The 21822-nt window shown below is 50.7% G+C and overlaps 2 protein-coding genes across 2 annotated transcripts in view; both read left to right on the top strand.

Moving 5' to 3' along the window:
* LOC143834143 (uncharacterized) overlaps positions 1 to 21822 on the top strand; it is a 33524-nt gene that overhangs the window by 4590 nt on the left and 7112 nt on the right. The window contains 7 exon segments of the mRNA XM_077330749.1: positions 238 to 333; positions 2628 to 4032; positions 4034 to 4072; positions 4251 to 4383; positions 6927 to 7003; positions 14614 to 15360; positions 15933 to 15940. Coding sequence (XP_077186864.1) covers positions 238 to 333; positions 2628 to 4032; positions 4034 to 4072; positions 4251 to 4383; positions 6927 to 7003; positions 14614 to 15360; positions 15933 to 15940 — 2505 coding nt within the window.
* LOC143834096 (uncharacterized) lies at positions 8791 to 14615 on the top strand. The gene is made up of 3 exons (XM_077330687.1): positions 8791 to 8891; positions 10655 to 11669; positions 14349 to 14615. Exons 2-3 carry the CDS (start codon positions 10881 to 10883, stop codon positions 14544 to 14546), a joined length of 987 nt encoding a protein of 328 aa, XP_077186802.1. The 5' UTR covers positions 8791 to 8891; positions 10655 to 10880; the 3' UTR covers positions 14547 to 14615.

Raw genomic sequence — 21822 nt, 5'->3', positions numbered from 1 at the left:
TCTGCATGAGTTGTGGACTCCTCAAGTATTAGTTTTGAGTGTTTAAGGAAAGGACAACATTCTTGCTTGCTCCATTGACCTGTGCTATCAGCAGTCCTAGGCCTTCCTTCGTTTCAGACAGGAGGGTCAAGTGGTCAGCATACAGAGGATGGGAATCATACAGGCTGGCTTAAAATCTGAATGTGTCTTAGTGTTGGAATGCGTGGAAGTGACAGGCCTGTTTCTTTCCCCCTCCAGAAACCCTTCTGCTTCTCCGGCCAGACTCCATGTCCACAATGGACGAAGCAGGAAATCTGTTTCTCCAGGACCCAGAAGAAAGAAAAAGATCAGCAGGTATCTGGATCCTTTTGTCTTGAGAAAGAGTTGGACTTCTTTTGGGATTGTTTTGCCAACTGGAGATTGTATTGATATATTTAATTTCTGCACCCCATTCCCAGCAGACCAGCTCAGAGAGGCATACAGCATCTCAATCACATAAAATGGATAAAACAGTTTGTTTATTAGATTTTTACACTGCTCTCCTATATGGCTCGGGTGGGCTACATACAACATTGTGGGTATTACATGGAACGACCTAAGCACAGAACAGAGATTTTGACTCTCAACAATAATCCAACAGTGATTTAAATTAACATAATATCGATGAATTAAGTCAACAATAATATAACACGAACAACAACTTAGATAAACCCCCAGAGAGTTCAGAGTGGTGTAGGCCATGGAGGAGGTGTCTGAGGGGCAATTAATTCAATTAATAATGAATAAAATCAATTTATAGTATCAAATGATTTGGGTACCAACTGGTAGCACGAACCATCCCAGTTCTTATGGTTGTTCTGAAACATGCTTTGGAAGGGCCACCACTGAGAAGGCCCAACCACTGATGACCACCTTGGGTCACCTTGTGTCACAGGGCACAGGGAAACAGGCCTTAACTGAGGAGAAAGCAGCACAGCAGAGACAGACCTTCAAGTATCTGGGCCCCATTTAAAGCATTCAGGACAATGACAACACCCACAAATTGCCCCAGTTGGTCTGGCTAGACCATAGAATCATAGACTTGGAAGGCACCTCCAGGGTCATCCAGTCCAGCCCCCTGCACAATGCAGGAACTTTCAACAATCTGCCTACCCACAGTGACCCCAATTTCATGCCCAGATGATCCCCCCCCCCACCAAAAGTCTGCAGCCTGACCTGGAGGATATTCACCTACCATCCCAGAATTAGTAGTTCCCTAGGTATGCAAGGAAGGGCCACGAGAGACAAACACTGTCACATCCGTTCCTGCCCACCCACTCACCATCTGCTTAACTTCATGAAATCAGCCTTTCTGTCAGATGGCTCTCTAGCCTCTGCTTAAAAACTTCCAAAGATAGAGAACTCGCCACCTCCCAAGGAAGCCTCTTCCTCAGGAACAGGCCTTAACTGAGAAGAGAGCTGTTCAGCGGAGGCAGACCCTCAAGCACCCGTGGCCCATTTAAAATATTAAGAGCAATAACAACACCAAGAACAGTGTCACAGTTGGTCCTGCTAGACCAATAACATTTCTTCTCTTAGGCTGTGGTCCTTCAGAGAGGAATGGGGTTAGACTGCGTTTCTGATGAGTCCAGGGCAGGTGCCGTGTGTCAGAACCCCCGACATATTTCTTCCCTGATTATATCTCTGCTGCGATTTATTGTGCCCATCTAACCTGACTCGTATGCCCTGATGTAACCCAGATGCTTTAGTTTGACACCCCAACGTTGATTTCTTGCTGTTGTATTTTATGCTTACCAACCTCCCCAAACATTCCTCACCTCCTCTCCCTTATTGCCCTTTATTTCCCTCCCTGTTGGTACCCTTAGTCCCCAGGTCTTCCCGTCCCTTGATGGCTGGACTGTTATCTCCAAATTATTACTTCTTTTGAACTGTGCTTGGTTTGAGTTCCCAGGGGAAGGGGAGCCCCCTCAAGCCCCTATATTCGGTACCCTGTGCTTTGTAGGTCAGTTCTGACTATGCCTTCAACGTAGATACATGCATTTCTAATAAAGAAACTTTAATTCAAAGAGTTTGCTTATTTAGAATCAAAGTATCTCACACTGTGTCAGTGGAAGGTAAGTCTTTAGGTTTCTATTAATTCTCCATGGTTATTCTGCTCCTCTCTTAAAGAGTGGAAGCTGCATTTTTGAGATTATTCCTTTTACCTGCACAACAATCCTGTAATGTGGAAAATGCCAGCCAAAGATCCCCTTCAATGCAGGGTAAAAGTGGGGAGCTGAACTTGGGTCGCAATACTTCAGGTGTAAAACCCTCTCCCCTCTGTCTGTCCAGCAGAAGGAATTTTGTAAAGTGTTTGAATCTAGGCAAGGACAGGCCGGGTGTTCTTGTAGCCTTGCCTCCCATTTCCCAGAGCAGCCGAGGAGAATCCCTGGAAGGTTGAGGAGCAGACCCCAATCCTCCCCCTGGCCCTGCCCTGCTGGCAAGCAGCCTTCCGAGAGACACCGTTTCTTTGACAGAATGACCTCCAGGGAACCCTCAGAATCCAATTCATGTGGGGCAGGATTTTTCTCGCGTTTGCAATGATTTTTCTTCCCTTGTTATGCAGTTAATGCAGTTCCTTCCTTGATGGTCTTCTCTCTTTTCTGCAGAGGTGGACAGTCTCCAGAATGCATCTGAGGGAGAGCAACAACAGTGCCTCTTGGAAGAAAAACAGCAGAGAAGAAAGACTGGAACAAAAGAATCCTCTTTTTCTCTGGGTGTTGAATCTCAGGTCCTTGATAAGCACGGGGGAATTTACACAGGGAAGAAACCATATAAATGTTTAGAGTGTGGAAAGAGCTTTCGACAGAGTGACAGCCTTACTGTTCATCGACTTATGCACTCAGGCAAGAAACCCTATACGTGCTTGGAGTGTGGAAAAAGCTTTGTTGGGCGTGTCCAACTTACTGCTAATCATCACATGCACACTGGGGAGAAAGCAAATAAATGCTTGGAATGTGGAAAGAGTTTTGCTCACAGTATTACTGCCCATCAACATATACACACAGGGGAGAAACCATATCAGTGCTTGGAGTGTGGAAAGAATTTTACTAGGAAAGGAGACCTTACTGCCCATCAACGGATCCACACAGGAGAGAAACCATATAAATGCTGGGATTGTGGAAAAAGCTTTGCTCGGAGCAACACACTTAGTGCCCATCGAATAATTCACACAGGAGAGACACCGTATAAATGCTTGGAGTGTGGAAAGAGCTGTGCTCAGAGTAAAGAACTTATTGCCCATCAACGGATCCACACAGGGGAGAAACCATATAAATGCTTGGAGTGTGGAAAGAATTTTGCTTGGAAAGCAGCCCTTACTGCCCATCAACGGATCCACACAGGAGAGAAACCACATAAATGCTGGGACTGTGGGAAAAACTTTGCTTGGAGCAGTGAGCTTATTGCACATCAGATAACTCACACAGGGGAGAAACCATATAAATGCTTGGTGTGTGGAAAAAATTTTGCTTGGAAACGAGTCCTTGCTGCCCATGAACGGATCCACACAGGAGAGAAACCATATAAATGCTTGGAGTGTGGAAAGAGCTTTGCTCGGAGCTATGCGCTTACTGCCCATCAAATAATTCACACAGGGGAGAAACCATATAAATGTTTGGAGTGTGGAAAGAGCTTTGCTTGGAAACGAGTCCTTGCTGCCCATGAACGGATCCACACGGGAGAGAAAGCATATAAATGCTTGGAGTGTGGAAAGAGCTTTGCTCGGAGCTACGCACTTACTGACCATCGCATCATTCACACAGGGGAGAAACCATATCAATGCTTGGAGTGTGGAAAGAATTTTGCTCGGAAACGAGCCCTTATTGCCCATCAACGAATCCACACAGGGGAGAAACCATATAAGTGCTTGGAGTGTGGGAAGAGCTTTACTCACAGTGCCAGTTTTACTGGCCATCGACGTACACACACAGGGGAGAAACCATATCAATGCTTGGAGTGTGGAAAGAACTTTGCCTGTAAGGCAGTCCTTACTGCACATCAAAGAATCCACACGAGAGAAACCAAATAAATGCTTGGAGTGTGGAAGGGCTTTGTTTGGAGCACTCATCTGGCTGACCATTGACAAGTCCTCACAGAAAAACCATATCAGTGTCTGAAGTATGGTAAGTACTTTGCTCATGCAAACCTTACTGCTCATCAACAATTCCTCACAAGGGACAAATGATATAAATGTTCTGACTGCGGAAGGAGCATTGCTCAGACATATACAGCCTTAGTGCTCCTCAACTAATCTATACAGGGGAGAAACCCTATAAATGCTTGGAGAGTGGAAGAAACTTTTCTTGGAGTAAATACCTTACTGCCCATCAAGGAATCCACACAGAGGAGAAGCCATATAAATGCTTCCTGCCCTGGTACCAAAGACTGCTGTCTGACATTGGCCCAGGAAGAAGATCTCAGCCAGACTCAGGGTTGATGTGAAGGTAAAACAGGGGAGCGGAACTATTCAAGTTGTGTGTCACCATCACTTCTGGCTGTGACTTTTTTTGCTTTCCTGGTCCTAGTTTGAGACTCATTTCACTGGGATCCTCTGGGGAGGCTGTTTTGGTATATCCTATATATTGCTGACTTTATATATGTATCCGTGGTGTCCTTGTTAACCTTCTTTCTCCTGGGCTTATGTTAGGTTCCTCTAGAGTAGCCTCCCCTTTTGCATCTGGGCATCTTGCTGTTAGTCTTTGAAAAAAGGTAAAGGTAAAGGTATCCCCCGTGCAAGCACCGGGTCATGTCTGCCCCTTGGGGTGATGCCCTCTAGCGTTTTCATGGCAGACTCAATACGGGGTGGTTTGCCAGTGCCTTCCCCAGTCATGACCGTTTACCCCCCAGCAAGCTGGGTACTCATTTTACCGACCTCGGAAGGAGGGAAGGCTGAGTCGACCTTGAGCCAGCTGCTGGGATCGAACTCCCAGCCTCATGGGCAGACAGCTTCAGACAGCATGTCGCTGCCTTACCACTCTGCACCACAAGAGGCTCGTAGTCTTTGAAAAGACCTGGTGAATTGACATCACATGGCGGTTTTCACGCCTGCAGTGCAAGGACACTCTTAGCAGTAACTAGAGGGACAGTTCTAGAATGTCCCCCGTCTGGCCCTTGATCTATTTCCTGTGTTCTTACTGCTCTGGACGCTTGATGCTGGGTGGTTTCTGCCATTTGAGTCTGATCTATTTGGCCTTTGTAGTGTGGGTGCTTTTATGTGTTCCTTGCCCTCTTGAAGGGACTGCCTGTGAGTCGTAAATCTTGCCCTTGGCAAGAGAGCCTGTGCACTCATTGGCTCACGAACGGAGCCAGTTGGGATTAAAGAGCTTGGAATCTCCAGTTCTCGCCTGATTCCCTATGGCCCCTGGGTTCGGGTCCATGGACTTTGTTCCTGCCATCATATAGAAGTTGCCATCCCTTTTATGTCTGTGGGAATTCTCTGTTAAGGTTTTGCATTGAAGTCAGAATGCTCTGAACAGACTCATTTGCATGTTTGGTCCTGCCCCGTTCTTGGTGTTACCCTGACAGGTACTCCTGTCATTCTGCCCTGTGCCTGGGTGGAGCCTCACATGGCATTAAAAAATAGTGTCACGGCCTCACCCTTTATCTTTAGCAAGATGCCTGTCTATGACCGTTTATGCACGGGGAACTTCACTGCCCCGGCTCCCATGCAGGAATGCAAATCGGGGGCAGATGAGGTGCGCCAGGCGAACTACTTCTCTGTGTGGGTGCAGGAAGAGTGGGGCAACCTGCCATGGCTAAAACTCCAGGCTGCAGCCCAGCATGAAACCTCCAGTGCATAAACGGTCTGTGTTTATGCACTTCTTTTGCTACCTTATCAGATTTGCTAATGAACAGCTTTTAGCTGGATCGTCAGAATCTCCCCTGCCTGTTTTTCTCATCCATTTTGATCTGCAAAATGTGGAACGTCACACTGCCCTGTTCCTCTTGAGTAGAAAAACAGCACAGATTGGAAGGATGAAAAATATCTCCCTCTTTAGATAACAAAGGGCATCATTCGAATAGGGTCCTTCAGAGGTCAGCTAGCCCTTTCAATTCTGTGCTATTTCCTGATTCCCCCCCTCTTCCTCCTGCCCCTCACCTCTGTGTTTCTCCAGTGACCTTCCCTTTCCTGCCCCAATATCCAAAAAGCAGAAAAAATGCTGTCCCTTTGAATTTGGGCCCAGAATCGGGGGAGAGGGTGAGAGAGGGTGGCCTGTGCTGAGGGTCCAGCTTGGCGTCCGGGGTCTCTTGAGTGCCATTTTGTTCTTCTTCCCTGGGAGTGAGCCCTGTGGGATGAAGGGGAATGGGGCTTTGAGTAGATTTGCCGCCTTTGTTGTCTGGTGCTTTCGGGAAACTCCGCAGTATCCAACAGTTATTAAAGTCCGACTAAACAGGCCTCTGATCTTCCATGCTTCCCAGTAAAGTGGATAGATAGCCTTTCAAATGTCTTCAGTTCCCACCAGAAATCTGCCCCGCAAGGATCAGCTTGGCCAGTTTTTCAGTCTCCTGTGTATTCCAGTCTCCCCTCTGCGGTCCTTCCTGGAGCTTCATTTGCCTAGCCAGTTTGGTGTGGTGGTTAGGAGTGCAGACGTCTAATCTGGCGAGCTGGGTTTGAATCCACACTCCTCCCCCACATGCAGCCAGCTGGGTGACCTTGGGCTCGCCACAGCACTGATAAAGCTGCTCTGACCGAGCAGGAATCTCAGGGCTCTCTCAGCCTGACCTACCCCACAGGGTGTCTGTTGTGGGGAGAGGAAGAGGAAGGCGACTGTAAACCTTATTGCCCATAGATGAATTCACGCAGGGTAGAAACCTGATAAATGCTTGGAGTGTGGAAAGGGGTTTGCTTCAAACGGAGAACTTACTCTCTACCAGTGATTCCACACAGGGGAGAAACCGCATAAATACTGGAGTGTGGAAAGTGCTTTGCTCATAATTCAGATCTTATTACTCATTGAACTCACACTGGGGATAAACCATATGAATACTTGGAGTATAGAAAAAGATTCGCTCATTCACACATTGTTGTTGTTAGTTGCTAAGTCATGTCTGACCCATTGCAACCCCCTGGACAATGATCCTCCAGGCCTTCCTGTCCCCTACCATTCCCTGGAGTCCATTTAAGTTTGCACCGACTGCTTCAGTGACACACCTTCAGTGACACACCAGTGACACACATCGACAAATCCACACAGGATAGAAACCTTATAAATGTTTGGAGTATGGAAAGAAATTCTCTTGTAAGGAAGACCTTATTGGCCATCAAATAAAAGGACGACACAAGGAAGACATATAAAAGTTGCAGATCCTCAGGTGTTCTAATAGGTAGTGTTTCCAATCCTCATTTGGCACTATTGTTGTCTTATCTTGAGCTAGACACATTCTCAGAATAACTTTCCAAATAGGGTTGTAGTGAGAAAAAAACAAACTAGTTTTCCAAGGGACGGATCCCTGTAGCATGGAGAAAAATTATACCAGGAGCCCTCCAGAGCCACTGCCATGAGATGTCACAATGAGGGGCAGTATATAAATTACATCAAGAAGAAGAAGAAGAAGAAGAAGAGTTGGTTCTTATATGCCGCTTTTCCCTACCCGAAGGAGGCTCAAAGCGGCTTACAGTCGCCTTCACATTCCTCTCCCCACAACAGACACCCTGTGGGGTGGGTGAGGCTGAGAGAGCCCTGATATCACTGCTCGGTCAGAACAATTTTATCAGTGCCGTGGCGAGCCCAAGGTCACCCAGCTGGATGCATGTGGGGGAGCGCAGAATCGAACCCGGCATGCCAGATTAGAAGTCCGCACTCCTAACCACTACACCAAACTGGCTCTCTCAATCAATCAATCAATCAACCAACCAATCAATCATATGAGAGCCAGCATTTCCACCTATAAGATTCTTTGCAGTTAACACCACAAGTCTGTTCTTCAGAGGTTAGCCTGGAATTATTTCAGTTTTGTGTGCACTCTCTCAAATGCCAGCCTGCCCCCCCCCTCACTGGGTTCCTTCTGGCACCTTCATTCTTCTACCTTTTCCTTCCTTGTATCTGCTAAACCCCTGTAGACGTACTGTAATATCTCCGGTCAGTTGGAAATTATGACGGGATTTAGAAAACTAATATGCCTCTACTCCAGAGAGCTGCACGAGCCATCTCACAACAAAAATAAAAACGAAACAGGTAAAACAAATGGCCAATGAGGGGCCTAAGAAGGGGAGGGGCCCCAAGTGGGCGTGTCCACAGCTCTGCTTCCCAACCATGGTAGAAGAAGATCCTGTCACTTCTGGGGTTTCTCAAAGCCTGAAGAATGTTTCAGGGAATTCTAAATGATAAAAAAAGTTGGAAAAGGCTGTGCTAACCGGTATGAAACTATAAAACTCTTGCTAAAAATACAAAAGTGTGTGTGTGTGTGAGAGAGAGAGAGAGAGAGAGAGAGAAACGGACGGGAAAGAGCAACATACACAGAACAACCTTGAGTCCCTTGAGGGCATCTTTAAGACCAAGAAAGTTTAATGCTGGGTGTCTTTTCCTGTTCAGGAAAACTTGTAGCCAAAACTAACTTTGTTGGCCATAAAGCTGCCCCTGGACTCAAACTTTGATGTCTGCGGCATCAGATCAACCCAGCAACCCTCCTGAATCTAACCCCACGCGCACTTTATTTATTCACATGGTCGAGGTGCTCGAAGGGTTAAACCGAGAGAGTGTGGAATCCCAGAGCAGACCAGAGAAGCCATTGGAAGAAGAAGGTGCCACTGGAAAAGGTCATTTCCTCTTCCTTTCCTTTGTGGCTGAGAGGTGAGGGCTTTGCTGCCTGGACTGGCTACATGACTGTTTTTGCACCGTGTTGTTTGGAAGCCAGAAATAAACGACTCACAGGTGTGGTGCTCTGCGGAGCATTATGTGCATGTCTGGCAGGAATGTTTGGGAGTGGGAAAGGGGACCCCCGTTGCTTGGAGCCCAAGCGCCTGTTTTGCACTCCTGTCTTGGGTAAGTGACTTGGAAACCCAGCCGGCCAGCGTGGAGAACATTAAGTGGGTCTATGTGCTGACTGGTGCCTTGCCTCCAGCACACCTTTAATGCTCTCAGTGTGTCGCTGGTATTTAGACCACCGAAGAAGGCCCTCAGGGCTGAAGCACATGCGGTCTAGGGCAGGGGTAGTCAAACTGCGGCCCTCCAGATGTCCATGGACTACAATTCCCAGGAGCCCCTGCCAGCGAATGCTGGCAGGGGCTTCTGGGAATTGTAGTCCATGGACATCTGGAGGGCCGCAGTTTGACTATCCCTAGTCTAGTGTTTATTGTAAGCGCAACCAATATTTTGGTATTGTGGTTAGGTTGTTGTGTGAAAGATCGAAAGTTGTGTCATGGCAACTGTTGGGCCATAGAATCACCAGGAGTTGTTTCATAGGATTTTGGGGCTGGGGGTGACGTTCGGGTCTCACCCCGTGCCACCTTGTGTATTTATCTGTTTGTTTACTTATTTATTCATTTCGCTCTCTTCCTCTCCTACAGTTCCGTGTAAATTCCCTTCCTCTCTCAGGAGAGCTTTCAGAGTCTTACTGCTTTATGTCCTCTGCTGACTGTTCTGTAATGTAGAAATGACTTGCTAGTGGTTGTTGTGGGTGAGTCAGGGATTCGAACACGGGTCTCTCCAGAGTGGGTTCTAGCACTCTCCGTTCCACCGTCTTCTTTGGGTCTTTTATTTTAATGTATTTCTGTTGTTGATGCTCCATGGGTATTTCTGCACATTTTAGGTACTTTTTCCTGTTGAGCTATAGCAGGTCTTCTGGTCTAACTGTGCAACTACGGATGTCAGGTCTAGGAGGGGGCCCCTTGTGAGCCAGCTTGGTGTCGTGGTTAAGAGTGGCAAATTCTAAACTGGCAAGCCGGGTTTGATTCCTCACTTCTTCTCCACATGCAGCCAGCTGGGTGATGTTGGGCCACTCATAGTCCCCATAGAGCTGTTTTCACAGAGCTGTCAGGGCTCTCTGACAGGGTGTCTATTTTGGGGAGAAGAAGGGAAGGTGATTGTAAGCCACTCTGAGATTCCATCTGGTAGTGAAAAGTGGGGTATAAAAGCCAACTCTCCTCTCCAGATGCAACTTGCCCTTCCCCAATTAACACTCCCTGAAACAGTTTCCTGTATCAGTGATGTCAGCACATTGGGGTGGTCAAGGGGGAAGGTGACATTCTGGGGTTTGGGCAAATCTCTGTGGTTAGAAGCTAATTCTACCATAAAGTTTTTGCCCCAAGGCCAGAGTGTCCCTGCCATTGTGCCAACATCATTTCTGGGTGACATCCACCCATCGTGTTAATTTTTGTTGAGGACCGACGTGCTTCTTTGGGGCCAGGGATCACCAGCCAGTTGGCAGTGGCAGGGCGTGATGCTCTTTTGGGGGTGTAGGCAGAGAGACGGCCTCTCAGGTCCACTGGGCCCGGACTGCGTATGGCCCTGAAGGTAAGAACTTGCCTAGAATTTCCCAACACGGAGTTGGTGATTGTAATAATAGCCCTTGATAGACCATGAATTTCACTGTCCTCCTTAAAACGCTGTCTAAGTAGCCTTCATGAATAACGATGCAAAACCTGACTTTCTTTTCTTTCCTTTTTTGGCTTCTGCATGTTCTCTTGTATACCTAGGTATCCAAGTTGGCATCGTGCCTCCTAGAAGACCTTCTAGCATGATCCTGATCTAGAAACCGCTATGCTCAGCCATGCCTTGTGGGCCTTGTAGGACCATCGAGAGTGTGGATAAATAGCCCATGCATTTCCACTGTAACCCCCGCCTCAGCATTTCCAGTCAAATACACATCTCTACACAGCTGAAGAGATCCTCCCTCCAGGCTTGATAGTAAAGGGCATCATCATGAGACATAAAATGCTCCCAGAGAAAGGGAAAACTCCCAGTGTGGATATCCAGGGCCTGGGAGGCACGAGGGAGGCACTGGATAAGGAAGGCCAAGGAGATCTTGAACCCATCGCCGGGACTGAGAGTGCCAGAAGAGACGCTCCTGAACTGAACTCTGGGGATGAAGATGATTTCATAAATGTGAACGTCCCAGAACAGGTTGCAGGTGAACCAAGTGAGAAGAGGCTGAGACCACAAGGTTCTCCCGAGGTTTTGAAACCTGTACAGTCCCCAAAATCTGGATGGGGAACCCCACCACCTTCGGAACTGTGGGATGATCCTAAGGCCAGCCTGCAGTCCTCTGAGGGAGGTTCAGAGGCTCACCAGAGCTTCAAAGGGCTGGTGGGCATTAGTGGAGAAGCCATTGAGGACTACAGAAGAACGGGGGCCAGAAACACAGACGACCACAGGAAGAAGGTGAGGGAAGATCTCCTGAGGGAAGACCTGGTCACTATGGATGTGCAGCGGGCGCTCTTCAGGGAGTTCCGTTACCAGGAGGCGGAGGGGCCCCGTGGGGTCTGCAGCCGCCTCTGGTACCTCTGCCACCGCTGGCTGAGGCCTGAGAGGCACACCAAGGAGCAGATCCTGGAGCTGGTGATCCTGGAGCAGTTCTTGGCCATCCTGCCCTCAGAACTCCAGAGCTGGGTCCAGGCGGGTGGCCCTCAGACATGCGACCAGGCGGTGGCTCTGGCAGAAGAGTTCCAGCCTCGGCGGCGAGAGGCCGGACAGCGGGAGAAGGAGAGGGAGGTGAGCCTGTTTTTGCGGCGCAGTCTGACCGAGGGGCCGAACTGTTGGCGGAGTAAATATGCAAGAGAGGTGCTTAAAAGGGAAAAATAGTTTTATGGAAAGAAACAAACTTTGTGAGTGGGAGTCCGTTCTGTGCGGTCGCTTCTGGAGGCGGGCAAGGGAGGAAGAGTGCTTGAAGGAGCAGGAAGTCTCCAACTCAGCCAATCTGGACATAGGAGGAGATTATTCGGAAAAATCACGAATTTCCCCACCTGATTTTGCGAAATAACTTCTCCTCTGATCATCCCTGCAGGATATGCTTCATATCCTTCTGAATCACGCAACTGCGGATCTTGTATGGTCTTTCTCACTCTGTCTGCTGCTCCGTCTCGCTTCCTTCGGAACAGTGGACATGCTCTTCTTTGGGGGCAGAACTCTATGGTTTGAAGCAAATTCCACCATAGAGTCTTGCCCAAAAGCTAGACCCCCCCCCGTGTCACGGAGCTCCCAGAATGTGCCCCCATCTTCCATTGGCAGCCTGATTCAGACTCACAACCGTAATGGGGAATTGGGGTGGGGACAAGAACTTCCAAGTTGTGTCAGTGTGCAGCGTGATTTCTGGCGCAAAACTGGAAGTGAGGCCATTGCATCTCATGGGGTGCTCCAAGGGGCCGAGAGGAAGCAGAGCCAATCCCCGGCAACTCTGCCGACCCTTGAGGGGCAACCTGGCCGAGACCTTTCTCCAGCAATGCCAGCTGCTGCCAGCTCACCAGCTAGGGTACAACAGGAGCACGATGCCACAGAGTTCACCATCACAAGCTTCCGTTTTCTCCAGGGGAACTGATCTCTGCAGACTGGATGAGCGGCAATCCCAAGGGATGCCCAGGGCCCACCTGGAAGCTGGCATCCCTAGCTTGCATTGGCAAGTCACAGGCATTTTTAATGAGCCATTGCTTCTGAGGTGAACACTCACCTGTTCTCCAGTTCAGGAGACTGCAGAGGTTGGACCACAAACCTTCTATGGCCCCTCCAGTCCCAACAATCTGGGTCACACAGTGGACCAAAACCCAGGGGCCATCAGGCGGTCCACCAGCAGGGCCTGAACTGCAGAAGCCCTCCTACTGTGGGCCACCCCCCCCAAGCCCTAAGTATACAGAGCCTCCCTGCCCCAGACAGACTCTTCCACCTAGTCCTTGTGGTTAAGAGCCCCTCATGGGCCAGTGGAGCAGCCACTGATGGGCCTCCTTCGCCTTGCCAGTCCCTGCAGCAGTGAATCCCCCCTATTAATGGGGAGAGGCCCCTTGGAGGGAGGGATCCTGCCCCCTCTGCCCTTGATTTTTGTCTAATTTGCCTACACCTGGGTTGTTGTTTTTTGGGGGGGGGCTTCTCCTGGTAAAGTTGGCACAGTGTTCTGAACGGGATGCTCCCTGCTTTGTTCCAGGGCCTGGCACTGATTCAGGAGAGGGCTTCGAATTTCCCCGCTGCAGAGGGCCCTTGGCCGTCCAGGGAAGAGAAGCAGCCTAGCCTCACGGCCAAGCAGGAGGATGAAGGCGAGGCCTCGAGGGGTAAGGAGACCCTGTCGGGGGGAAATTCCTCTGGATTTGGGAGTGGAGACGGGAGAGAACAGGGGTTCAGGAGGGCAGAGACTTCAGCCTGGGATCATGCCCATCCTCCAAAGCATCTGGAGTGTAATGCTAAGGAGGGAGAGATGCCAGCCTCCAGGCAAGATCTGGGGATCCCCTAGAATTGTAGATCATCTCCAGACTACAGACATCAGTTCTTATGGAGAAAATGGCTCCTTTGCGGGTTAGACTCTGTGGCCTTGGACCCCACTGAGGTTCAGGGATGCCAGCCTCCAGGCGGGACCTGGGGATCCCCCAGAATGGTAGTTCATCTCCAGACTACAGAGATCAGTTCCTCTGGAGAAAACAGCTGCTTGGGAGGGTGAACTTCCTAGCATTATACTCCACTGAAGGCCCCCCCCGAGTCCTGCCCACGCCTGGCTCCACCCTCAGTCTCCAGGTATGTTCCATCTGGTGAGCTTAGATGGAGCCCCCCCTCCCAAGCAGCCCTGTTCTCTTTAGGCTGGAAACGAGCCACAATTCCAGGGGATCCCCAGGGCCCACCTAAAAGCAGCCATTTCTCCAAGGAGCCAGAGATAATTTTGTCATTCTGGAGGGATCTCCAGGCCCCCCACAAATGCAGAGGAACTGACTGGCTGCTGTGTGACACAAGACACTGGACAGACAAAGGGCCCTGCTGGATCAGACCAGCATCCCCTGGAGGGCCAACAAAAGGGAATAGAGGCCGAGGCCTTCCCCTGACGTCGCCTCGTGGCTCTGGGATTCAGGATTAGTGCCTCTGAACGTGGAGGTTCCACTCATTCACCATGGCTGGTAGCCATTAATAGGCTGATCCTCCATGAACCTACTGAATGCGCATTTCAAGCTGTTTATTCACTATACCCTCTGGCAGCAACTTCCACATTCTAGTCCCTCTCCACGTAAGGTGGCAATAAATCCCAGGGAAATACCTTTCTGTGGCTGGCATCTCTGAGATCTCGAGCCTCTGCTGTGCTGGATGCCAACTCCATATAAGGCATCTCCATATAGAAGGAATTGGCTGGTCTGAGTTTGTCTTCTTGTTCCCCTTCGACAAAAGTCCAGCTTTTCATCGACTTTCTTCTCCTCCCCGTAACAGGCAGCGAGTGGACAACTGAGAGCCGGGAGACGGATCCGGAGTTGGGAAATCCACATCCCATGGAGTTGCGCGGAGCCACCTGGGGGCGTTCTCCCTGGCCCCCCGAGGATGCAGAAGCTGCAGCCAGTCCAGGTGGCCCTGAGAGGGATGGAGAAAGCTCCCTGGACCCCAAGGAGGTGGAAATCTTTCCTTATTTAGGAGGAGATGAGGACCAGACTCAACCGGTAGCTGTCAAGAGGAGGCGAAGAAGCCGGGGCAAGAAGACCTGCGGGGTGTGTGGGAAAACCTTCAGTCGGAGCACAGTGCTGGCCGCGCATCAGCGGACCCACACGGGAGAGAAGCCCTTCATGTGCCAGAACTGTGGGAAATGCTTCAGCTTCAAATCCACCCTGGTGGCGCACGAAAGGACCCACACGGGAGAGAGGCCCTACACGTGTGACCAGTGCGGGAAAAGTTTCACGGTCAGCTCGGTCCTCACCAGACACTACCGAGTCCACGTCGAGAAGGAGCTCTTCCGCTGCTCAGAGTGCGACAAAACCTTCGGCCAGAAGTCGCAGCTTCTAAACCACCAGAAAATCCACCTGCGGGAGAAGCCCTACAAGTGCTCTCAGTGCGGGGAAGGCTTCACCCGGAGCTCCAGCCTCAGGAAACACGAGGGGTCCCACACGGGGGAGAAGCCCTTCAAGTGCCCGGACTGCGACAAGTCCTTCAACACCTCCTCCCAGCTCGTGAAGCACCACCGAGTGCACACGGGGGAGCGGCCCTACACCTGCTCAGAGTGCGGGAAGAGCTTCAGCCAGTGGCAGATCCTGATGGTCCACCAGAGGACCCACACGGGGGAGAAGCCCTTCAAGTGCGCCACCTGCGGGAAATGCTTCTCCGACCGGGCTGTCCACATCCGGCACCAGAAGGTCCACACGGGGGAGAGGCCGCACCTGTGCACGACCTGCGGGAAAAGGTTCACGCACCGCACCGTCCTGGTGAAGCATCAGAAAATCCACGCCAGAGAAGCGCTGAACTTGCTTCGCCTGGAAGAGGAGCAGAAGCAGCGGCAGCAGCTGCCTCCGTCGTCGCCAAAGGAGGTCCCCTAGAAGCTCAGCGGCCCCCGATTCATAGAGGGGCAACCGATGATGGTTTTGCCCACGACCGCCCCTGCAGTGCGGAAACGGCTATCCGTATCCCTTCCCTGCGTATCTACCACTTGTATGACACGGACGAGACTTTTCCTCTTCTCCTTGCAGTTGGACATTTCACAGATGGCTGGTTTCGCCGTGTCCCAGTGCATGCCAATAAGCTGTCCACAGGATCCCCAGTTGACCGTGGCTGCCCCCGCAGGATCCCTGATCGACTGTGCTGATCGACTGTGCTTGCTCTCACTTGAAGCGCTCGGTTTGGTGGGGGTTCTGATGGATGTTGGTGGAACCAACCCGCCCCGCGCTTGCTTCTCTAAACGATGCACTCCAAACGAATAAAACATTGACACCGTTATGGGGCGGGCTGGGGGAAGGGGTTTGGTCTCTGCATGGGGGGGGGGGGGGCAGCTGTATGGATATGAGGGCATTTTGCTTTCTTGGTTAGGCTAAGACCCTTCTGTGCATATTTTTTGTTTGTTTGTTTTCCTCTGTGCCATTCTGTCTTGAGGGAGGGGTGTTTGTTGGGAAGGGTGAGGCAGATGACCCCCCCCCTCCTGTTTCTTTGCATTGGATTTTGGAAGCTGCCTTTGCCTTGTGGCCCCCTGATTGTAACACTATTATATATCATGAAAAGCTAATTAAAAAAGAGATAATGAAGTGCCTAGAAATTAACATGAGCATGAGATGGTCTTTTGGGGGATGCGGGAAGGGAGGTGCTAAGCACTCTTTGATGGCCATCTTCCACAAACTGACCTGACATTAGGATCCTGCTGGGTCAGGCCAGGGAGGGTCCCTCCAGTCCTGCCTCCTGCCTTACATGGCGGCCAATCAGTTCCTTTGGAGGCCAGCCACAGGGCATAGATCAGGCTCATAGCTAGAGATCTGTTGATAGAGGGGTGATTTCTTTTGTTAAGGGGGCAGTAAGGAGGCCAAGACTCACCATGGGTTGCCAACTCCCAAGTGAGACACACTTTGTCTTATGCAGAATCCAAATACATTCCATTAGGAATTGTAACTTGACTAGCCACAAAATTATATATTTAGTAGAGATGTTAAAACATTCCCCAAAAACATTCACAGCTGTGTGCCGATGCTATTATTAGTGTTGTTTTTTATATTTCTAGTTAATAACAATGCTTGAAATACTTGGTTTGAAGAGGAAAACTAGCAAATCCATGCTTTCTGCTGCGGTACAGAGCACATATGTGTGCAGGCACAGTCTTCCTAGTTCCCACAGGGTCTCTTGGCTCCACCTTCTCAGGGCTGCACCAGCATGATGCACCCGCCTTCCTTCCTTCCTTCCTTCCTTCCTTCCTTCCTTCCTTCCTCCCTCCCTCCCTCCCTCCCTCCTTCCTTCCTTCCTTCCTTCCTTCCTTCCTTCCTTCCTTCCTTCCTTCCTTCCTTCCTTCCTTCCTCCCTCCCTCCTTCCTTCCTTCCTTCCTTCCTTCCTTCCTTCCTCCCTCCCTCCCAGGGCTTCTGCCCCAACTTCCTTTATCTTCCTTGCACTTGGTGGCATGCTTCTGGCAGCAGATGGGGTCTGGGCTTCTAGGGGCAGTTAAGTGAGGGGGCAGGGCAAATTGGGCAAACTACCCCACACAACCACGGCTCTGGCCCTGATGGATCTGGCTCATCTAGTCCAGCATCCTGTCTCATGCAGTGGCCATACAGCTCCTCTGGAGGTTCAACCCAAAGGAGTCTCAAAACGGCATACAATCACCTTCCCTTCCTGTCCTACCCCACACCCTGTGAGGTAGGTGAGCCTGAGAGCTCTAGCAGAACTGCTCTGTGAGAGCAGCTCTAACAGAATTCTGCCTGGCCCAAGGTAACCCAGCTGGCTGCAAGTGGAGGAGAGGAGGGGAATCAAACCCAGTTCTCCAGATTAAGGCTGCTGCTATTAACCACGACCCCGAGCTTTGCACCCATTGGCCCTATTTTTCCACACTTAGTGACTGGTGTGCTCTTTCTTTTCTCGAAATCGCTGCCGCCTGATATCCATAATAACCCGATAAACACCAATGAGAGGCCCACAGGGTGTGACCCGCCATGTAAACTACGAAAGATGGCGAACAGGATATGAATATGCTTTGGCAGTTGGTCAGACCTGTTTTTTAAATGGGGCCCAAGACCAGGTCCCAAATAGGATTGTGGCGCAGCCCGGCAGACTTTTCCATGTGAGCGTCGTGCTCTCCAGGGAGATGCGACGGAACTCTTTGCACTCTCCCCAGGTGCGATGGAGCGGGCCGGCGATTGCCCAGAGTCGCGGGGCCTCCTTGGCCTCCTTCTGCGCTGCCTGCGAGAGACGCGCAGCGATGCGGATTCCGGACTGCCGGGCAGCTGTCGGAAGCGCCGGCCTTGGAAGGGTTAACCCGACCGAGCTTGGCTTCCCAGACGGGAGGGGGGAGGCGTGCGCCCTCCCTTTTGGGGCTGAGCCCGGGGTCGGGGCGGCCGGGGATGCCGCTCGGGGCACGGGCTAAGGGGCTAAGGGGCTTCTGCGCACCGATGCCCTGGCACGAGGGGGGGGGAGGCATGCCTGGGGGCTGCAGGGAGCACGAGCCGCGTTGGGGGCAGCCTGGGGGGCGGCGGGGGGGGGGGCGGGCGCGGGGGAGGACAGGCAGGAGGGCCGGGGGGAGGGGGGGGATGAGTCGGGAAGGTTCAAAGGTTCCCCCACCGGTTTTTGAACATTGTGCTTTCTAATAGCGCATCTCCCTTGACAGACAAAAGAGCCAGGTGCGCTATGGGGCAGCTCTGAGTGGGATGTCCCTTCCTGTTGTGTCCTTCCATTTTGGTCTGCCTCTGTCGCCTCCAGGAGACGCCCCTCTTAAACCTGCAAGCCTGTCTGCTGAGAGACCCCAGCACTCCTCAGTGCCACTGGAAAAGCCCCATGGGTCTTGTGAGGACTAGATATCTGGCCCTGCGTAGCTAACCACAGTGCAGGTATTTGGGGGCATCTTGAATGAAACACAGAACTTTTTCAGGTGAGAAGACCACCCCTGACTTCAAGGTGACGGCTAGGCCGAGGTACAAAATGGCGACACCTCCAAGCGATGGTCTCCCGTTCCAGGCGTTCCCGGGAGAAAGGAGAAAGGTCACGGAGCAGCCGCAGGAACAAGGCCAAGGTGGGCTGGAACGTGGGGTGGTGCCCAACAGAGCAGCTCCAGCATCTCCTGAATTCAGGAGGGGAAATGAGTTTGTGAAGAGGAAGGCCCTTGAACAGGATACTGGCCGGCCAAGCGAAAGGCAGCTGAAGCCCTTAGGATTGCCCGAGTACCTCAAGCCGGTTCGCTTCCCTCAGCCAAGACGGAGAAACCCTCAGCTCCCAGAACCTGCACTTCTGGATAACGCAGAGGCTTTCCTGGCCTCCTTTGAGGGGGTGGCTGATGTTTTCCGGAGGCCCCAAGGGCTGGTGGGCCTCCATAGAGAAGTCCAAGGGGAATACAGAAGGATGGAGGCCAGAGGTATGAAGGACTACTGGAACATGAGGGCAGACCTCTTACGAGAGGGATTGCTCACGACGGATGTGCAGCGGGCGCTCTTCAGGGAGTTCCAATACCAGGAGGCCGAGGGGCCCCGCGAGGTCTGCAGCCGCCTCTGGTACCTCTGCCACCGCTGGCTGAAGCCCGAGAGGCACACCAAGGAGCAGATCCTGGAGCTGGTGATCCTGGAGCAGTTCCTGGCCATCCTGCCCCTGGAGGTCCAAGGCTGGGTCAAGGGAGGGGCTCCTCAGACTTGCGACCAGGCGGTAGCTCTGGCAGAAGATTTCCTGCGGCGACATCAAGAGGCTGGGCGGCTGGAGCAGGAGGTGAGTAGGTGTTTCCGGGCAAAGATCTGTACATTTAGAGGAAGTGTGGTGAGGTGGTTAAGAGTGATTGGCTCTAATCTGGGGAACCGGGTTTGATTCCTCACTCCTCCTTCACATGCAGCCAGCTAGGTAACCCTGGACTAGTTACAGATCTCTTAGAGTTGTTCTTGCACAGCAGTTCTCTTAGAGCTCTCTCAGCCCCACCTAGTTCACAGGGTGTCCGTTGTGGGGAGAGGAGGAGAAAGGTGTCTGTAAGCCACTTTAGAACTGCTTCAGCTCTTCTTCTCTTCAACTGGGTGTAATCCAAAAGAAGAAGAGCTGGGGGTAGGGTTGTACCCCGCTTTTCCTGTGTGTAACTCTGCCATACGATGGAGGGAGGGATGTGCTGCAGGTGGATTCCAGGTCTTATACGACTAGACAGCAAACATTGATTTCCATTTAAGGTAACACGGGACAGCTGAAGAAACAAAATTCAGTACTCTCAGGGCCCAGTGTTCTGAATCCTTGCCCGCGTCCTGAATGGGGTCCTTGATGCTGTTTCAGGGGCCAGGAGCAATCCGGGAGGCGGCCGTGAATACCCCTACCTCTGAGCGCCCTCCGAGTGCAACTGAAGACAAGGGGTTTTGTATCATGACTAAGAAGGAGGGCGATGGGGACACCAGCACAGAAGGTAAGAGGGGCCCTTGGTGCATACGCTTGTCCTCCTCTGGCTTCAGTGGTTTTGTCTTGGGGGGTTTGCTGAGGTGGCCAAGTCTCCTAGTGCAGGCTAGGTTCCCCTGCTTTCTAGACTCACCGGTCTCCTCCCCCGACCCAAAATAAATAAATAAATAAAACTACCGCAAACTCGGAAGGACGTCCCAGTGTGCTGACATTCCCCGGAAGTGACATCAGCATGCCGGGGGCAGGGAGTGGGGTGATGTCTGGTTTTTATAATAATTATTTTTATTTCATTCTTATATCCCGCCCTTCCCTACTTGGCTCAGGGCGGATAACATTGGGTTAAACCATTCTATAAAACATTTTAGAAATGCAATGTATAATTCAGATTTCATTTAAGGCTGCCTCAACTTTACAAATTAATTGGCTGGATGGGTTAAGCAGGGAGGCCAACATCTTCTCGATGTTAAATTCCTGGCCTCAGCAGCAGGCCTGCTGAAACAGCTCTGGAACAGCACCGTGGGCAACACTGTACAAAGCGAATTCTGCCATAGACTTTTGCCAAAACGCCGGAGTGTGTGTCCCCCGATGTCTCCAGTGTATCAACATCTGTTCTGCGTGACATCAGCAGGTTGGGGAACTCCCAGAAAGAGCCCCCTCATCTGTTGCTGGAAATTTGACCTGACAACCCTATCTGTGGTCCTTGAGATTCATTTAAAACATTTCCAAGCTCCACATAGGGCCGCCCTTGAAGACTGTCTGAAAGCAGCTGGTACAGGATGCTGTATTGACTAGAGTGGATTGTATGGACCAGATCAGTCCAGTCTTCTTCCATCTATGCTGGCTTCCGATTTGCTTTGGGATTCAATTCAAGGTGTTGGTATTGAAATTCAAGCCCTATATGGCTTGGGGCCAGCCTACCTGAAGGATAACCTTCTCACATCCACATCTGCATCAGCTTCACTGTGGGTGCCCTTTGCCATCTAAGACTGCCAGCCTCCCGGTGGGACCTGGGGACCCCCTGGAATTACAGCTCCTCTCCAGGCAACACAGGACAGTTTCCCTGTAGAAAATAACTGCTGAGTTCCCCTGGAGAAAGACTGTTCCTTTTTCTGTTATCCTTTTTCCCTTTTTGTTTTCATTCTCTGCCAGAATGACATCCAGATATGACATAAATGTATTTCATTTGAATTTTATTTATGGAGCTCAAATATATAAAAGTATTTAAAACAATAAAACAGCAGAGAGGGCCACTTTTTCTATAGCTCACACATATATACATTAGTCATATCCTGACATCCAAAGACCCAACGTATTTCAACCTGTGCAGGTCTTCCTCAGAGGTCAATATTAAGCACACACAATTGTTTTAAAAACACAGAGATATACATAATATATGTTTTTATATCATTTTTCAATCACCAGGGTGGTAAGCCAACATCGTGCCGATGACAGTTTAAAACCAAAACTTCAGATACTTCAGATCGCCCTAATTCTTTTGATTTTATTTATTTTATACATATTTATGCCACCCTCCCTTGTGGCCCAGGGCAGAGCCAGCCAGTATGACAGGATGCAGCACAAGTCCATAACTGCATCATCAACAAAAACAATTTAACCACGTACTGTTTAACCATTAGCATTTTGACCATAACCCTGCAGATATGTCAGGTCAGAATTGCCCCCCCCCAGGTGGGTCCAGCTGGCAGATCTGATAGGAGGGAGGTCTGGAGAGCCCAGTAGATATGAATGCTTTTTGTATACAAGTGAAAAGTGAAGCATTTGGACACAAAGTCTTAGGAGGCAGTGGTGAGTTTTACACATTCAAAAGAATTGGGGTGATTTGAAGTTTATTTTACCTAGCTCTCAACCTTCTCAATCAAAG

The sequence above is a fragment of the Paroedura picta genome, chromosome 3, assembly GCF_049243985.1.
Source record: "Paroedura picta isolate Pp20150507F chromosome 3, Ppicta_v3.0, whole genome shotgun sequence".
In the NCBI taxonomy this organism is placed as follows: Eukaryota; Metazoa; Chordata; class Lepidosauria; order Squamata; family Gekkonidae; genus Paroedura; species Paroedura picta.
This window is presented reverse-complemented; position numbering and strand designations above follow the sequence as displayed.

Coding starts and splice junctions, on each gene's coding strand:
- LOC143834096 (XM_077330687.1), top strand. CDS start 10,881: ATGAGACATAAAATGCTCCCAGAGAAAGGGAAAACTCCCAGTGTGGAT. Junction 11,670..14,348: donor AGCGGGAGAAGGAGAGGGAG/GTGAGCCTGTTT, acceptor TCCCCGTAACAG/GCAGCGAGTGGACAACTGAG.